Below are 17156 nucleotides of genomic sequence, written 5' to 3' on the forward strand. Positions count from 1 at the left end.
GCTAAGGTTTCCACACCCCTCCCTTACATTCCTGGTCTACTCTTGGCCATGGAGGAAACAGTGATTTAGATTTGCTCCCATGGATGCCTGATATTCACTACCAGTAATTCATGCCTTTAGGTAAAGAACTATCTTTTTTATGTGCATGCTCATGCTGGTACTGGGGCTTGAACTTGGGGCTTTTCAATCTCGTTTGGCTTTTTTGCTCAAGACTGACACTCTACCACTTGAGCCACACCTCCACTTCAAATGTGGATTTTTGGGTTTTTGGTTTTTGGTAGTACTGGTGATTGAACTCGGGGCCTCACACTTGATAATCAGGCACTCTATTACCTGCACCAAGCCCTCACTTCTGACTTTTTGCTGGTGAGAGGTAAGAATTTTGTGGGGTTTTTTGTTGTTGTTTTTTGCTGGTCCTAGGGCTTAAACTCAGGGTCTGGCCTCTGTCCCTTAGCCTGTCTGTACTCAAGGCTTGAGCCACAGCACCACTTCTGGCTTTTTCTGAATAGTTTATTGGAGATAAGGGTTTCACAGATTTTCCTGCCCAGGCTGGCTTTGAACTATCATCCTTAGATCTCAGCCTCCTGAGTAGCTAGAATTATAGTTGTGAGACATGGGCGCCCAGCTAGTAAGAGTCTTTTGGATTTGTCTGCCTGGGCTGGCTCCAAACTGTGATCCTTAGCTCTCAGCCCCCTGAATTGCTGGGATTATAAGCATAAGCTACTGATGATGGGCTGCCTTGGTGGTTTTGAAGTGGGATCTCATACATGCTCAGGCACTGTGGGCTGCGATCCATCTACCTGTGCTCCCAGGAGTTGAGGATAGGCACACATAGCTGCACCCAAGCAGTTGGTTGAGATGGAGTTTCTTGAACTTCTTTTGTTCGGGATGGCCTCAAACTGAGATTTCCCCATCTCTGCCTCCCAAGAAGGTCCAGGGACATGGAATCTTCCAGGCCTTTCTTTTGGCTTCTCTGGCTTTTACCAAGGCAGGACACACTGCTTCGGCCACCAGACCCAGAAGTCGAACTCCACCACAGTGGCCAAATCACACCAGCAGCTGAGACCCTGAAACAGCTTTCCTGCCCCGGCCCGCTGAGCCCCTTATCCCCCCTCTCCAGGCAGGAGGAGATCGCCCAGCGCTGGCACACCCTCCTTCAGAGTCTCCAGAAGCAAAGGAAGCAGATGGCAGGCACGCAGGCTGTTCTGAGCCTGCTTCAGGAGGTGGAGGCCGTCTCTGACCAGCTTGAGGAGCTGCAGGTGAGCACTGAGGAAGCCAGGGTAAGGTCTCGCGAGAGTCTTTCCCCAGCACCGGTGTTCACAGGAGCCATGCTCCCAGCAACACGAGGCCACGATGTCTACTGGTTTCTTGGCAGGTGGCAGCCAGCTCCACAGCCTGTGGGCAGCAGCTGGCAGAAGTAATGGAGCTGCTGCAGAGACATGACCTGTTAGAGGCACAGGTCTTGGCCTATGGGGCACATGTGAGCCATCTCGCCCATCAGATTTCAAAGCTGGACTCCTCCCTGGGTACCGGTGTGGAGATGCTTCAGGCTAAGGCCCAGGCACTTGACCACATCTATCAGAGCCTGGTATCTCTTGTTAAGGCCCGGTAAGCGCCTGCTCCAACTTTTCAACCTTTTTTTTTTTTTTGGTTGGCTATGGGGCTTGAACTCGGGGCACTCACTGTACCTGAGCTTTTTTGCTCAAGGCTAGCACTCTACCACTTTGAGCCACGGCTTCACTTCCAGTGTCCAGGGGTTAATTGGAGATAAGAGTCTCCTGGACTTTCTTACCTGGGCTGGCTTCTAACTGTGATCCTCAGATCTCAGCCGCCTGAGTTCCTGGAATTATAGACATGAGCCACCAGCACCCACCCTCCAACCTTCTCTGGATCTTTCTAGATACCCAAATTATTTTCTTCTCAGGCTAAAATACCACCACCTGGCAACTTCCTCTACCCTCAGCCTTAAGACTGAGTCCATTCAGGAAAAAGATGTAAGGGGCACATCAGATCCTAGTAGAGGAATCTCCACCACCACCACCCCCTTCCCTAGCAATTCAAGGCACCCTGGGTGACTCTTGTGGTCCTACAGGCGTATGCTGCTGGAGCAGAACCTGCAGCAGACAGAGTTCCTGCACCGCTGTGAGGAGGAGGAGGTCTGGTTGCACAACTGCAGTAGACAATTGGTGGAGAAAGCAAGCTTGGGCCGGGACCTCAGCGGGATCGCAGTGGCCCTGCAGAAACACAAGGTGCCCTACAGGTCGTCCTGAGCTGCTCCCTGCCCCTGTGGGCTGGAGCCCCAGCCCTTCTCCTTCCCCTCCCTCACTGGGTCACCCCACCCATCTGCTAGGTCCTGGAAGCCGAGCTGCACCACCACCAGGCCGTGTGCACTGACCTCACGCAAAGGGCTCGCCACCTGAGCACCCACGGGCCCACGAGGAATCCCGATCCCTGGGAGAGGGCGGAGGCCGTGCAGCGAGCTTGGGAGCAGCTGTGGACGCGGGCGGCGGGGCGGGGCGCCTGGCTGCAAACAGCCCTGCAGGTGGCGCAGGTAGCCATGGGCGGGGCACGTGGGCGGGGCTCGCGGGGGTGGGGCATGCGAACCGCTCTGCTCATTGGGCAGGAGGGGCAAGGTGGGGCGGGGCCTGTTCTCAGCCACGCCCCCTCGCGCAGTACCTGGCGGAAGCCGCCGAGGCGGCTTCGTGGCTGCTCCAGCAGCAGCAGGCCGTGCTGGGGGAGACAGAGGCCGCGCACGGCCAAGCGCAGGCCCCGCAAGGCCAGGCAGAGGCTGAGGACCTGTTGCTGCGCCACCTGCGGCTGGAGCGCGGCGTGCGCGCCTTCGCGGCGGAGCTGCAGCGGCTGGATGAGCTGGCGCGGGCCGCCGCAGCCCGGGCATCGCTCACGGTGAGCGCCCCGGGACCGGACCCCGACGAACCCAGACCGAATGTGTGGCCTGTCTCCCGTGTCCCAGGCTTGGGGGCCTCTGAGCCACCTAGAGGGTGACAATCCACCTACTTGGCTTGTCCCCCAAATCTGCGGCCTGTCCTCAGCTCACCCAGCCCTGAAGACTGCAGTCCTGTCTGCCCACCTGAACCCAGTGCAGCAGGGCTTGGCTCACGGTTGGGGAGCAGATCCCTCCACACACAGCCCTTGAAGGGTCTGGATGGCTTAATGGCTGCACCAGACTGCTTTTGGAAGCTCCTCGTGTCACTTGCCCCAGCTCCCCAACTTTCCAGAAGTTTGGCAGTGGCGGCCTTGCCTTTAAGAAGCAGCCGCGGGCTACACCACGGTCCTGCCGCCTTGCCCTGCAGCTTAGCTCCCCTACCCGCCTCGCTGAGGGAGCTCCATGCCTGGGACGCCCCCTCCCAACTGCCCCCTGTGCCCCCTCAGATCTCCAGAGTGCCCAGGTACTCAGCCCCTGGCCACAGGGCCACAGGTTCTCATTGCAACTATAACCCCAGCACTGGGGAGGACGAGGTAAAATGACAGTGAGTTTGAGGTCAACCTAAGCAACATAGAACAACAAACGAAAGTAGATGGACATGTGTCTTTGCAAATCAGGTAGCCAAGGCTCAGGGTCCAGTTTACTACCTAAAGATTCACAAGTATCCCTGCCAAAGAGGCCTCGTAGCACTTGTCCAGGGCTGTTCCCACCCCACCCCGTGTACCTGTGGGCATCTGTAATCATGCCTATATTGTGTAACATATATGCTTTTAGTACAAAGTGCTTATTCTGGCTACTTCCTGTTCTGTGTGTCCTGCTTTCCCAGTTTTGTAATCGTGTGGATGAGTGAATGGGAGCTTCTTTACCCTAATGTGTCTTCTACTGATGCTGGCACAGACCAGGGCTCAGGCCTTGCCATTTTCACACCTGCTCTTCCTCTGATGCTGAGTAGGAAGGTGAAAACTGCTCCCTCTACTGGGGGTGGGGAGCCTCTAAAGCAGAGCCTTTGCCCCTCCATACAGGAAGATCCCTCAGAAGGCTGGGGCAAGATGAATGGAGACACAACTAGGAGACCCCTGCAGGAGACCCACACGCCAGCAGCACCAGACAGCCAGGGCTTGAGCGCCCAGGCCTCCAGAGGTACAAGGTCAAGACCTGTGTGGGATCTTCATAGGCATCACAAACGAGAGGGCTAAAGAGACTTTACTCTCTGAGGCATGAAAAGGCTCAGGGCAGAATTAAGAGAGGCCAATTTGGACTTGGCAGAAAAAGGCACTTGGCTGGGGACATGGCTCAAGTGGTAGAATGCCTGCCTAGCAAGCACAAGGACTTGAGGCACAAAAAGATGAGGGCTGGGTGACAGTGGCTCACGTCTGTAATCCTAGCTACTCAGAAGGCTGAGATCTGAGGATTGCAGTTCAAAGCCAGTCTGGGCAAGAAAATCCATGAGACACTTATCTCCAATAAAACACCAGAAAACCAGAAATGGCACTGTGGCTCAAGTGGTAGAGCACTTGCCTTGAGCTGAAGAGCTCAGGAACAGCGCCCAGGCCCAGAGTTCAAGCCACATGACTGAAAAAAAAGGGGGGGGCTGGGAAAGTGGCTCAGTGGTAGAGCACTTGCCTTGCATGTATGAGGCCCTGGGTTCGATTCCTTAGCACCACATAAGCAGAAAAATCCGGAAGTGGTGCTGTGGCTCAAGTGGTAGGGCGCTGGCCTTGAGCTGAAGAGCTGAGAGACAGTACCCAGGCCCAGAGTTCAAGCCTACCACCAGCAAAAAAAAAAAAAGTTTAAAAAAAAGGGATGAGGTGCTCATCCATCCCCAAGGAGGGGCAGCAGCCAGGGCTTCCCTACTTCTCTGTGCCCAGCTCTTGCCCACAGCCATCTTGCTGTTCCTTGGTAGGTCCTATTGGGGTCTTCTCCCAGTGCCCCAGATTGACTTGGCCTTTGTGCCCACCCTGGACACCTGTGGTACTGACTGTACATGACACACCCTGTGCTTGTCTGGACAGTGTCCTACCTACTCTGGGTCTTCAAGCCTTGCCTTCCTGAGAGGCTGAGCCCATGGATGGGAAGGTCCAGCCCTTGTCTTTCTAGCCCCCAAGGCTCCTCACATGGGGCGGGACATAGGGAAACACTAACTCCTCAATTATATTCACCTGCCCATGCGGCAAGCCCCTGGATGGGAAGGAGCGGTCTCTGAGCAGCCCCCAGCCTGTGCTCCCGCTGCAGCGGGCCTCACCTGGCTCCCAGAGACCGCCCTGGACACCTGGAAGCTGGCGGAACGGGTGGACTGTCAGGACAAGATGCCCATCAGCCACAGCGGGGAGCAGAAGCCTCAGGTACAACCCCCTAGCACCCCCCTGGCAGAGTTCCCGCCGTTTGGTGGGCCCTGGCTCTGAAGCACGGTTCTCCATCTGCACAGGAGGTGGCTGCGCTGAGCCTTCCAGGGGGAGGACCTAGGATGGCTCCTCCGGCGGAGTCTGACCTTGACTTTGACCCTAACACCACACTCCAGACACAGGATCGCTTGAGACAGGACTATGAGGGCCTGTGCTCCCTGGCAGAAGTAAGGTTCTTTACTCAAGAAACATTCATTTAGCGTTTGTGGCTCACATCTGTAATCCCAGCTACCTGGGAAGCTGGACCAGTAGGATCACAGTTCAAAACCAGCCCAGCCATATACGTAAGACCCTTTTTTAACCAGTGACTGGGTGTGGGGGTCACTCCAGCTTCTTGTGGAGGCTGAGATCTGGAGGACCATGGTTCCAAGCCAGCTCTGGCAGAAAGTTTACAAGAATCCATCTCAACAGATAGAACTTGGTCCTCGTGGGCACACACCTGTCACTCCAGCTACATCAGGAAGCCTAAAATAGTGTATAATAGCTCAGGCACAGCCAGGCAAGAAGCAAGACCCTATCTCAAAAACAGTCAATGTAGGGCTGGAGGCGTAGCCTTCCTAATGAACACAAGGCCCTGAGTCCAAACCCCAGCATCCCTAAAAAGCAAAAACGAATGTTCATAGTTATAGTCTCAGCTATTCAGGAGACAGAGCTAGGAAGCTCTCTTGAGCTCAAGACTTGCATGGGTAACAGCAATGCTCAGTCTCAAAAAGGTTACAGTATGGCCTAGCATTGCATCACTGCCTAACTGTGTGATGCCCCAGGGTGAGCCTCCTGTACTACAGAGAGAGAAGTGGGGGGGGGGGGGGGGACAGATCATCAGGCCGCTTCCCTGGGCGAGGCCCTGTGTGGTGATCCCGGGGACAGAGCGATGTGGGGCATGCTCCCTGCCTGAGTGGCTGGCATCCGTCAGCAAGTGTTCAGTGGATGTGGTGAGTAGGAGCACGAGAGGGGAGCCTAGGTTAGCTTGGGGGTTGGAAAGGCCTTTTGAAGCAAAGGTGTGAGCGAGGAGCCGCGGGGAGCGGAGGGGGCAGTGCTGGGGCCGCTGGCTGAGCAGCGCCAAGCCCACGGGGACTGTGGAGGTGACAGGAGGGGTGTGTGCCCGCTGTAAGCTCTCACTTTCTGCTGGGTGCAAAGGACAGGACACCGAGCAGGGGCTTCTCTGGCCCTGGCCCGGCTGGGGGCCTGGCATGGACAGCAGGACAGGGAGCATCCTGCAGCGGCCGGAGGCGCTCACACCAGCCCCTCTCCACAGCTCCGCAGGACCCAGCTGGAGGAGGCAGTGGCCATGTGCGGCTTCTGCAGCTCCTATGGGGAGCTCCGGTCATGGATAGAGAAGCAGGCGGCCCTGCTGGGAACACTGCACCCCCGGGGCGACAACCTGGAGGCCATGCAACGCAAGTATGAGGTGCGAAGTACTGGGCTCCCAGGAAGGTCTGGGGTGCTGTGCTCTCATCTCCCTCCATTTCCCCCCCACCCCGCCCCCACTGTTCACCGCCTTGCTCCATTCTGCATATTAACTATCTGAGGAGGGAACCAAGGTCTATGGTCCCCTCTGGAGCTAAGGACCCAAAGCCTGGCCAGCCAGAGGCAGGTGGAACACGCCATCCCTTCACACCCCTGGGGAAAGGGAAGAGGAAGGCCCGCCTCCCAGCCACCTGTGTCCGTCTCCCCAGAACTTCCTCGCTGCCCTTGCCACGGGCCAGGGCCGCCGGGCTGAGGTCAGCGGCTGTGCTGCGCAGCTGAAGCAGAGGTGTCCTGCAGCTGCCGCCAAAATCCAGCAGATGCAGGAGGACCTGAGCCAGAGGCAAGAATGAGGTTGCCACGGGTGGGTGGGTGGGGCAGGGCCTGGGCCTCGCGCCTCCTGCAATGTCCCATGGAGAGATTGGACAGGAGAGGGCAGGGGACAGCCAGGTTGGCAGCGTATCAAGGCCCTGGCCAAGGCCCCAGGTTGGATGTTGAGGATCCTGGTGACAGAGATGGCCCTGTGCCCTCTGCCTAGGTGGGGGCGGCTGGAGGCGCTGAAGGAGGAGAAGCGTGTGCAGCTGGCGCACCGCGCAGAGGCGTGCGGCTTTCTGCAGGAGTGTGGCCCCATGCGTGCCCAGCTGCAAGACGTGATGCTGTGGCTGGAGACGCTGGAGCCAGGGCGCGCAGAGGACAGCCATGGCGCCCTACACCTGACCCAGCAGAAGATTCTGGTACTGGAGAGGAGGATCCAGAGCCTCCAAAGGTCCGACGGGACCTGGCACGGTGCTGGTGTGGGCCGGCGGTGGAGGCGAGAGGCGCCGAGTGGGGCGACGCGGGGAGGAAGGAATTGAGGGAGGAGAAGGGAGGGCCGGGCAGAGGTAAAGAGACAACGATGGAAGATGCCAGGGGAAGGAAGCGCCACATGCTGGTGCTGCTCCTCGCAGGGGTGGGGCAGGCTTGGAGTTTGTTGCCACTTTCCAGAGGGACACAGGCCCACGGTGCTGTCCCCTGGCCTGTGACCCCCCCCCAGGGTGGCGGAGTCGGGCCCTGCAGAGTGCCCGCCGCTGCGGGAGCACGTGGAGGCGCTGCAGACGCTGCTGAAGCAGGTGCAGGCGCGAATGGCCCGGCGCGTCCAGGCCCGGGCGGAGGCTCGGGCGCAAGAGAGCTTCCTGCAGGACAGCCGGCAGCTTCTGCTGTGGACGCAGGGCCTCCAGGCCCAGCTGGGCAGCGAGGAGGAGCCAGGGGACCCGGGCTCAGCCCAGCGGCTGCTGAAGGCGCTTGGAGCCCTGCGAGAGGAGATGTGCCTGTGGCAGGAGAGGTCTGGCCTGAGGGGCTGGCGGGTGACCATCAAGGCAAAGCCTCAGGGGGTTGGGTGAGGTAGGAGGGTGGGAAGCATTGTGGTCGCCAGGGGAGTGGCCTAAGCTGATGTCTAGCTGGTTACTTGGGGCAGGATTATAGGAGGTACCAGGCCCACTCAGTCAGGATGCCCGTCTTCTTCTGGAAGGGTCCTGGGACACTGGTTCTCTGGGGCTCTGTCCATCCTGGCATGGCCACTGCTGTTTGGGAGAGCCCATGGAGGCCCTGTGGTCTGGCTGCCCCTGCCATTCTGGATAATACAGACCCCCTGGCTAGCTCAGGCCTCAGTGCAGAGCTCCGCTGTGAGGGGGGAGGAAGGCTGGGGAGGGGAGCCCGCTGCGCTTTGACCCCTGCCCATTGTCTCAGGCTGCAGCAGCTGGAAGCTCAGAGCCCCTCCATGGTAGCCATGGACTCCCCCTACTCCCAAGAAGTGGCCAGTGCAGTGAGGCTCCTGGGCCAGCACAGCCGGGAGCTGAAGGCCGTGTGGGAGCGGAGCCGGCAGCGGCTGCAGGAGGTTCTGGAGCTGCAGAGGTTTGGCAAAGAAGCGGATCGTTTCACCGCCACCTGTGCCAGCCTGGATGCCTTCCTGTGCCTGGACAGCCTGGGGGTATGAGTGTCGCTCTGCTCTCCCCACTAGAGGGCGCTCACCTGCTCCCCGGAGCAGGCCCTGTGATGGATGTGGACAGGGTGAGATGGTACTGACCCCGTCCTCTAGGAGTGACCTCAGGTCTCTGCACCCAGGAGGATGTGAGGGAGGCCCAGCGCCTGCTGCAGCAGCACCGGAGGCTTGAGTGGTCCCTGAGCGCCCTGGGACCTCGGGCGGAGGCCCTGCGGACGTACGGCGAGAAGCTGGTTCAAAGCCCACACCCTGCTGGGTACAAGTGAGCCTGGCCCTCCGTCCTGCCTTTCCTCAACTGCACAGGGCGCGGCCTTGAGGCTGGGGGAGCAGGTTGGGAGAAGGCAGACGGTCAGTCCTGGGGCCGGGGCACTCCTCAGAGCAGAGAGGAGCCAGCCCTCTCCCCGACCTTCCCTGTAGGGTCAGAGAACAGCTGCAGAGTGCACAGGCGCAGTGGAGCCGACTTCAGGAGAGGAGTGAGCAGAGGAGGGAGCGGTTGCTGGCTTCGGTGCAGCTACAGGTGAGGGGCTCCCGGGGGACAGGTGTCCCTGAGCTGATGACAGAGTCCAGGTCTCTCACCTAGCTCACTGGTGCCCCCCCCATTCCCAGCATGCTTTAGGGCAGTAGCTCTGGTTTTTGTGCAGCCCCAGAGCTGCTCCAGCCTGGCCTGGAGCCCAGATCTCCCAGAGCCTCTGCGTACTAACCCGATGCCCAGAGCAGGAGGCGGGATATGGGCGCAATGTCTCTGCCCCTATTTGGGGATCAGTATCCTCAGGCTCTGCCTCCCTTGTACCCCAGCATTGGCTTTGGGTCTTTTCCCCATGGGTGTCCCTGAAACCCTCTCTCTACAGGCCGGGCCTGCCCCGGCCTCTCCCAGGGCCCGGGGACCCAGGCTGTGTGGTTGTCTGCAGGGATGGAAGCAGGATATTGCTGAGCTGGTGCTGTGGCTGGAGGACAAGGGGCTGGCGGCGGCGGATGGGCAGCCCCAAAGGCCGAGTGACGTTCTCCGAAAACTCAGATGGCATGAAGCGGCTGTGAGCGAGCTGCTGGCCGCGCGCCAGCACGTGGAGCGCCTGCAGCAGGTGGCGTTGCTGGACAGGGTCGGGGAGGCCGAGTCTTCATGCGGCACGGCGGAGGAAGCCCTTCACACACTGACGTCCCCTCACCCCCCTCCACTGCGCGGGGCAGCTCCAGAGCCTGCCCCTCCCCACAACAGAGCACTTCCTGCTGCCTCCCCCATGAAGGGAATGTGGTTCAGTGGTAGAGTGTTTGCCTAGCATGCATGAAGCCCTGTATATTCGATTCCTCAATACCACATACACAGAAAAGGCTGGAAGTGGTACTGGCTCAGGTAGTAGAGTGCTAGCTTTGGTGGGGGGTGCTGGGGGGGGAGGTGGGGAGAAGAAGCTCTGGAACAATGCTCAGGCCCTGAGTTCAAGCCCCAGACATTAAAAAATAAGAGGCCGGGAGTCAGTGGCTCATGCCTGTAATCCTAGCTACTCAGGAGGATGAGATCTGAGGATCATGGTTCAAAGCCAGCTCGGGCAGGAAACTCCAAGAAACTCTTATCTCCAAGAAACCACCCAGAGAATTGGAAGTGGCGCTGTGGCTCAAGTGGTAGAGCGCTCGCCTTGAGCTGAAGAGCTGAGGGACAGCGCCCAGGTCCAGAGTTCAAGCTCCACGACCTACCAAAAAAAAAAAAAAATAAGAGTACTTGTTCCTTGTCCCCAATGTCCCGGTTCTTTGTCTCCATTACAGACTGGGAGAGAGCTGTCATGCAGTATGCCGTATGCCAGGGAGGACATACAGACTCGGCTTGAGGGCTTGAGTCACCACTGGGAAGACTTGAACCACAAGATGGCTGCGCGTGGGGATGCGCTGCTGCGGGCCGGGCAGCAGGGACAGCTCCTGGGGCTCCTGCAGGTCCGGGGGGGCCGGGGGGCGGAGGGGATGGAAGCTGGCCGGACTGAAAGGCAGGGAAGAATTAGGGTGTTCTGCTTCTGGAACAGCCTCATGAAGACCTACGGCCTGTGGAGGCTTCCTGCCCACAGCTGGGCACGGCTCCGTGTGTTCAGCATGTGGTGCCCAGCTCCATTCCCTCGGGGAGAGAGGCATGACGGGACAGGGGCTGGCTGGTCACTGCGGGTTGACAATACGTCCCTGGTGAATTGGGTGCTGGGATCTCTGCCGCCTTAATGGAGATCCTAATGCACCATGCTCTCCCATGGCCTTCCCTAGGATGTCACAGAGAAGATGGAGCAGCTGGAGGGGGCCCTGCAGAGTGCAGAGACCGGGCAGGACCTGTGTGCCAGCCGGAGTCTGCAGAAACGGCACCAGCAACTAGACAACAAGAACCAAGTGCTGGCCGGCAAGATGGAGGCCCTCATGTCCCAGGCCCGTGCTGAGGTCAGCTCACAGTCCATCCTGGAAGAGACCCGGCAGTGCCACGAGAGGTACCTGTCCCACCGTCATACGTCCCTGCCCGTGTCAACCTGAGGGCCCAGGTGGTGGCACCTTGGGAAGGCCAAGGAGGTCAGAGGGCGTCCATGCAGGCTGAGCAGGCTGGAGGCGCTTCCTCCTGGGTCCTTGGCGGAGGAGAGGAAGGGACCAGGACTTTGCCCTTGCTCTCTTCCCACCCTCCCCTCTCTTCTCCGTCCGCGCAGGTTCCAGTCCCTGCAGGGCCGTTTGGCCGCCCGGCGCCTGCGGCTGCAGGCCACAGTACAGCTGCACCACTTCCACCAGCTCACCCGCCTGGAGCTCACCTGGGTGGCCGAGCACCTGGCCAGCGCCAGCCCCGCCAGCGGCAGCCAGGGCTGGGAAGGTGCCCACAGCCTTCAACGTAAACACGAGGTACTAGCCTGCTCTTCCCCCCAGCACCCCAATGTCATACCCCCAGATCTGCTGCTATTCAGGTTGTCCTGGCCCCCAAGTCCCTCTTCCTGTGTGTCTCCATTTCCACATCTTGGCCCCAGCTACTCTCGGCCGGGGCGAGGGTTGTAGCTCTGGCGCATACGCTCCATGGCTGACCACGAGGCCGCTTCCGGTCACCCTGTTGCGTGGCAGGTGCTGCGGGCCGAGGTGAGAGCGCACCAGGGGCAGGTGCACCGGGTCCTGGGCTTCGGCCGGAGCCTCGGAGCCCCCGGACACCCCCACGCCCAGCACGTCACGGAGCAGTGCCTGAAGCTGGAAGGCCGCTGGAGAGAGCTGGAGCAGGCGTGTGAGGCTCGAGGCCACTGCCTGCAGCGGGCCGCCGCCTGCCAGCAGGTAGGCAGACAGCAGGGCCAGCAAGGGGCTGGGGTTGCCAGGGTGTGGTGACCACCGTGTCCTCAGCGGGTGACGGGGTTCTGCCAGGCCAAGTCACTGAGGTGGCCACGTACGCTTCTTGCAGCGCTTTCTGCGCATGTCAGAGCTGGAGGGCTGGGTGGAGGAGGCGCGGCCGCTGCTGAGCAGTCAGGACTTCGGCACAGATGCCAGCGCCACCTGCAGGCTGATTTGGAAACACCAGGTATGGTACCCAGGCACCACCTGGGTGAACGTTGCAGTGGACGTGGGTGCTGGTGGCCCTTAAGGACAAAGTTTGTCTCACCCTACCCAGCGGCACAGAGCCTGCCTGCTCTTTCTTCCTGAAGACTCCATCAGACCAAACCCACCACCCACCCGATCCTGAGACTGAGCAGCTCAGTGAACCATCCGTAAAGGTCATGTCTGATGGCCTTCGTGTACCCCACAGGGGCCAAGCCTCTCCACAGCTCCCCAGGCAACTTAAGTTGCCTCAAGCCTGTCTATCTCTTAGCTTAGCGTAAGCCTGTCCCTCTCTTCACGTCAATGCTAGGTCTCATATAAGGCCTCCTAGGCCCTCCCTTCCTTGGGCCAGACTTCCCAGCCTTCATTCTTGATCGGTAATGAGCCTGGCACTAGTGGCTCATGCCTGTAATCTTAGCTACTCAGGCTGGGATCTGAGAATTGCAGTTCAAAGTCATCCCCGGCAGGAAAGCCTACCAGACTTTCATCTCCAGTTAACTACCAGAAGAAAAAAAAAAAAACAGGAAGTGGAGCTGTGGCTCAAAGTGGTAGAGCAAAAGAGCTCAGGAGCAGCACCCAGGCCTGAGCTCAAGCCCTACAACCAAATAATAATAATAATAATAAGCCCTCTGAGGGCAAAGACCATGTCTCTAGTTTGTCACAAAATAAGCCCACATGGGGCTGGGAAGGTGGCTCAGTGGTAGAGCGCTTGCCTTGCATGCTCGAGGCCCTGTGTTCAATTCCTTAGCACCACGTAAGCAGAAAGCACCAGAAGTGGTGCTGTGGTTCAAGTGGTAGAGCGCTAGCCTTGAGCTGAAAAGCTGAGGAAGAGCGCCCAGGCCCAGAGTTCAGGCCCCATGACCGGAAAAAAAAAAAGGCCCACCAACAGTTCTGGGCAGGTGGGTGAAGGAGGGGGGCAGGTGGATGAGCGCATAGAAGAGTGAGTTGAGGGAGATGATGAGTAGACGTGCTACACGTGCATGGGTGGGGGTGGACAGGTACAGAGGCTGCACGGGTGGTGGATGGGAAGAGGTGAAGGGTCTCAGTCTGAGCCTGGCATGTGTCTTACGTTGGCAGGTGTTGCAGGAGGAGCTGGCTCTGCGCTGGAGTTCCATGCTGGAGCTGGAGCAGAGTGCCCAGGGCCTGGCTGGCTCCGAGGCCTCTGAGCAGCTGGGCACCGTGCAGAAGAGGCTCTGGGAGCAGCTACGGGCTCTCCAGGAGTTGGCTGCCACCCGGTGAGGGACATTGTGATCCCTGTCATCAGGGTACAAGGGCCCAGCCGCAGCTGGCTGTCCCATACTGTGCCCGTAGACATGGCATCGGGAGGCTGGGTCTTCCCTGCGTGTCATTTGCATCTTTCCACACATTCTTCAGTGAAGACCCACTGGGCAGGAGCCCGGCCCCGCCGCTGCCCCCCCCCCTCCTCCTTGCCTTCCTGTGTCTGCTGAATCCCGAGTCCCAGGCTTCGGCAAAAGCCACAAACAACCCCATCCTGCAGATCAGCCTCCAGAGACTGGCCAGCTGTGCCAGGGGGGTGAGAACTCATCTCTGGGGACCCACTGGCTGTCACTGCAGGGGCCTGGAGCTTGAGGGGACTCTGAGATTCCACGAGTTCATGAGCGAAGCGGCGGATCTGCAGGGCTGGCTAGACAGTCAGAAGCAGGTGGTCAGGGCAGGGGAGAGCCTGGCAGAGGACCCCGAGCAGGTGCAGGTGAGAGGCAGGGGCTGGGGGGGGAGCGGGGAGGACATGCGGAGGCAGATGGGGGGAGGGCTGCTGGGGCGCCTCCCACACGGCCTGCTCTAAGCCAGTGCCCCCCTTTCCCCTCTCAGCACCTCTGCACCGAGTTTGCCAAGTTTCAGCGCCAGGTGGAGGCGGGCGGCCGGCGCGTGGCCTCCTGCCGGCAGCTGGCGGAGGCTCTGCCAGAGCCCCGCGCCCGCCAGACGCAGCAGGAGCTGCAGTGAGTGCCGGGCGGCAGGGGCTGGGCGGGGAGAGCCGTGGTCCGAGGGCCACTGGGTGCTGCCTGGGACTGCTCCTGGGGAAACTGAGCCACCACAGGATGCAAGCTGTGATGCGAGGAAAGCAGGGTGGGAGCAAGGAGAGCGAATGGAGCCTCTGTGCTCAAGGCGTTTCTGATGGCAGCAAGATCAGAGAAAACAGGAACAAGAGCAAAGGAGCAGACTGAGCAGGGAAGGGAGGGGGCTGACGGGACCCCAGAGGAAGGGGAGTGGGAAGCTGGTGAATGGCTGGTCCCCCTCTTTCCCCCCCCCATCCTCTCCATGCAGGGCCTCATGGTCGGAGCTGTGGGAGCTGACCCAGGCCCACGGCCGCCTGCTCCGAGAGGCCCAGACCACGCTCGGCCTTCACAGGGATCTTCAGGAAGCCCTCACCCAGATCCAGGTGTGTGCCTCGGGGATGGGGTACCTTTCTAGAAGAGGGTCTGCCCCGATGCTGTTGTCACCCTCCAGCCCTGACCCTTGGCCGTCTCCTGAATCAGGATGCCGCCTCCAGCCTGCCCTGCGATGATGACGTGGCCCAGGACCTACGGGGGCTGGAGGCCCAGCTGCGGCGGCTCGAGGGGCTGGAGCAGGAGCTCGGGGAGCGGGAGCAGCGGGTGAGCAGCCGGGCACACGGGGCCCTCCGGCCTGGCCACCTGCCCGCCCAGATTCTCCTCCTGCGCGGCCGCGGTGCAGGGCGTAGCCCAAGGTGGGCTGAGCACAGCTTGGGGGGTTGGCCCCCAGCCTCTTCCTCTCTCTCCTTCCTTGCAGCTGCAGGCTCTGCTGGAGGCTGGAGGCAGGGTGCAGAAGCGGGGTGCGGGGCCCGGGGCCCGTGCTGTGCAGCAGGGGCGGCAGGCGGTGATGCAGGCTTGGGACGCCTTACAGCAGCGCGTGCAGGCGCGCCGGGCCCAGCTGGAGCACGCGCGCCTCCTGCTCCATTTCCACATGGCGGTGAGGGCTCCTTCCACGGTGGGCATTGTGGGTGCCCTCCACGCGCATGCACTGATGAGGCTCCTCCAGGAGGGAAAAGTGTAGACAGGAAGGAAGAGCACGGACCCCCCACACACACCTTGGATGTCACTGTGGCTGCTCAGAGGCTGATCCCAGGGGGCGTGGCCTAGCAGGGGCTCCCCAAGTTTGGGTCAGCATCTGTGGGGTGTGAGGGGTTTCAGCACTGAGGAGTGAGAACAGCCTAGAAATGGGTCTAGAACCCAGAGACCCACGTGTTCTAGACTAGCCTCTGGATCCGGCAACATCTGTCTAACAGCTGTGAGCAGCTCTGTGTGCGTGCGGAGCAGGGAGGGAGGGAGGAGAGGAGGGACACTATGGAAGTCCTCTGGCTGTCGTGGAGCCCAGCTGCAGGGGATGTGGGCCTGGCCCCTGACCCCAGCGTGGAGCAGGACAGTGGACCGGACAGAACTCTGTCATGTACTTGCTGCCACTACCTTGTTCCTCTGAGCAAGGCGAAGCGTGGCCGCCTGCGTCCGCTCCACTGAAAGCTGCTGGGGCTGGGCGCAGGTGTCTCAGTGAGGGTCTGACAGGGGCAGGGTTTGCAGACCTGGGCTCCTCACCGGCATCCCTGCCCCGGGCAGCTGGGAGGCTTGATGTGTGCATGTGCTCAGTTGTCCTGCAGTCCCAGGGTCCCCGCCAGCAGCCCAGCCTCACCCAGCTCCCCGTGTTCTCCTGGGATCAGGTGCAGGACTACATCTCCTGGGCGGCCAGCCTGCGCGGAGAGCTGCAGACGGAGGACGACTCCCCAGAGCCCCCCCCTGCCCCACCCAGCCTCAGCGCCCTCCAGTGGCTTCAGGCGGAACTGCAGGCCCGGGAGGCCCTTTGGCAGCAGGCCACCCAGCTGGGCCAGCAGGCGCTGCTGGCTACGGGGGCGCCCACCGAGGAGGTGGGGTTCCTCTCCCGGCGCCCGCCCTGCATGGCCCCCTGGCTCTCCTCAATCATTCCCATCTCCTCGGCGTCACGCCACTCCTGGAACCCCATGTGCCCATCCCCAGGTTCAGGCCGGGCTGCGCACCCTGCAGGATGAGCATGAGGCCTGGGTGCAGGAGCGGGAGCGGCTGCAGGCTGCATTGCAGGAGCAGCAACTTCTCCGGCAGTGCGGCCGCCTGGAGCAGATCCTGATGGCCCAAGAGGCAGGTCCCCTGTGCCCTACCGCACCCCAAACCCAGCCGCCTGCCCCTCTCCTGGGCTTCCTCCCCTCCTCCCTCCTTCCCTGGTCTTTGGCACATGGGGCGCAGAGGCCAGCACACAGCTCCACGCGTGTCTACCAACCCCTCAGACCACAGCCTCTGCCCCCTACTCCACACAGAGCCCCCGGGGACCCGGCCAGAGACTGGCCCCACCCCCTACGTCGTGAAGAGGCTGCCATGTCACTGAACCCCCTGTTCCCGCCAGCCCCACCCCAAGCCTCTCACTTCCCCCAGACGCCTCAGCAGTGTTTGGGGGCGTGGGGTGGAGGCGGCCACGGCGGCCTCTAACTTTTCCAGGCAGCCCTGAAATCCAGTGCCCTCGGGAGCTCAGTGGAAGAGGTGGAGCGGCTGATCCACAAGCATGGAATCTTCCAGAAGGTGCTCGCCGCCCAAGATGAGAAGGTGATGGGCTCAGGGGGTCTGGGGCCTGGTCGACACTGGGATGGGGGGCACAGGGTGTTCGGCTCTGTGGTGTCCCGCAGTTCTGGCTCCCTGGCGTGCGGGCGGAGGGAGAGGCCGAGCTGGTGGAGGAGCGGGAGCTGAGGCCGAGTCTCTGCCCCACAGGTGGCGGCTCTGCAGGAGCAGCTGGAGGCGCTGCGGGGCCAGCGGGGGCAGCGCGCGCTTCACGCGGTGCTGGAGCGCGGGGCCCTGGT

General features: G+C 60.9%; 1 protein-coding gene across 1 annotated transcript in view; it reads left to right on the forward strand.

Moving 5' to 3' along the window:
* Positions 1-17156, forward strand: part of Sptbn5 (spectrin, beta, non-erythrocytic 5) — a 34798-nt gene that overhangs the window by 6389 nt on the left and 11253 nt on the right. The window contains exons 9-39 of the mRNA XM_013009990.1: positions 1121-1259; positions 1376-1608; positions 2093-2249; positions 2351-2551; positions 2674-2904; positions 3967-4084; positions 5177-5286; positions 5370-5513; positions 6602-6754; positions 7023-7153; positions 7349-7576; positions 7844-8131; positions 8536-8776; positions 8911-9050; positions 9206-9305; positions 9697-9867; positions 10544-10708; positions 11024-11238; positions 11449-11635; positions 11849-12049; positions 12174-12290; positions 13385-13542; positions 13883-14018; positions 14138-14265; positions 14591-14705; positions 14803-14919; positions 15074-15253; positions 15996-16199; positions 16309-16450; positions 16805-16905; positions 17068-17154. Of these exons, the coding sequence (XP_012865444.1) occupies positions 1121-1259; positions 1376-1608; positions 2093-2249; positions 2351-2551; positions 2674-2904; positions 3967-4084; positions 5177-5286; positions 5370-5513; positions 6602-6754; positions 7023-7153; positions 7349-7576; positions 7844-8131; positions 8536-8776; positions 8911-9050; positions 9206-9305; positions 9697-9867; positions 10544-10708; positions 11024-11238; positions 11449-11635; positions 11849-12049; positions 12174-12290; positions 13385-13542; positions 13883-14018; positions 14138-14265; positions 14591-14705; positions 14803-14919; positions 15074-15253; positions 15996-16199; positions 16309-16450; positions 16805-16905; positions 17068-17154 (5038 nt within the window). The remainder of the gene's footprint in view (positions 1-1120; positions 1260-1375; positions 1609-2092; positions 2250-2350; positions 2552-2673; positions 2905-3966; positions 4085-5176; positions 5287-5369; positions 5514-6601; positions 6755-7022; positions 7154-7348; positions 7577-7843; positions 8132-8535; positions 8777-8910; positions 9051-9205; positions 9306-9696; positions 9868-10543; positions 10709-11023; positions 11239-11448; positions 11636-11848; positions 12050-12173; positions 12291-13384; positions 13543-13882; positions 14019-14137; positions 14266-14590; positions 14706-14802; positions 14920-15073; positions 15254-15995; positions 16200-16308; positions 16451-16804; positions 16906-17067; positions 17155-17156) is intronic.

This window comes from Dipodomys ordii, unplaced genomic scaffold (genome assembly GCF_000151885.1).
Source record: "Dipodomys ordii isolate 6190 unplaced genomic scaffold, Dord_2.0 Scaffold11, whole genome shotgun sequence".
Taxonomy (NCBI): domain Eukaryota; kingdom Metazoa; phylum Chordata; class Mammalia; order Rodentia; family Heteromyidae; genus Dipodomys; species Dipodomys ordii.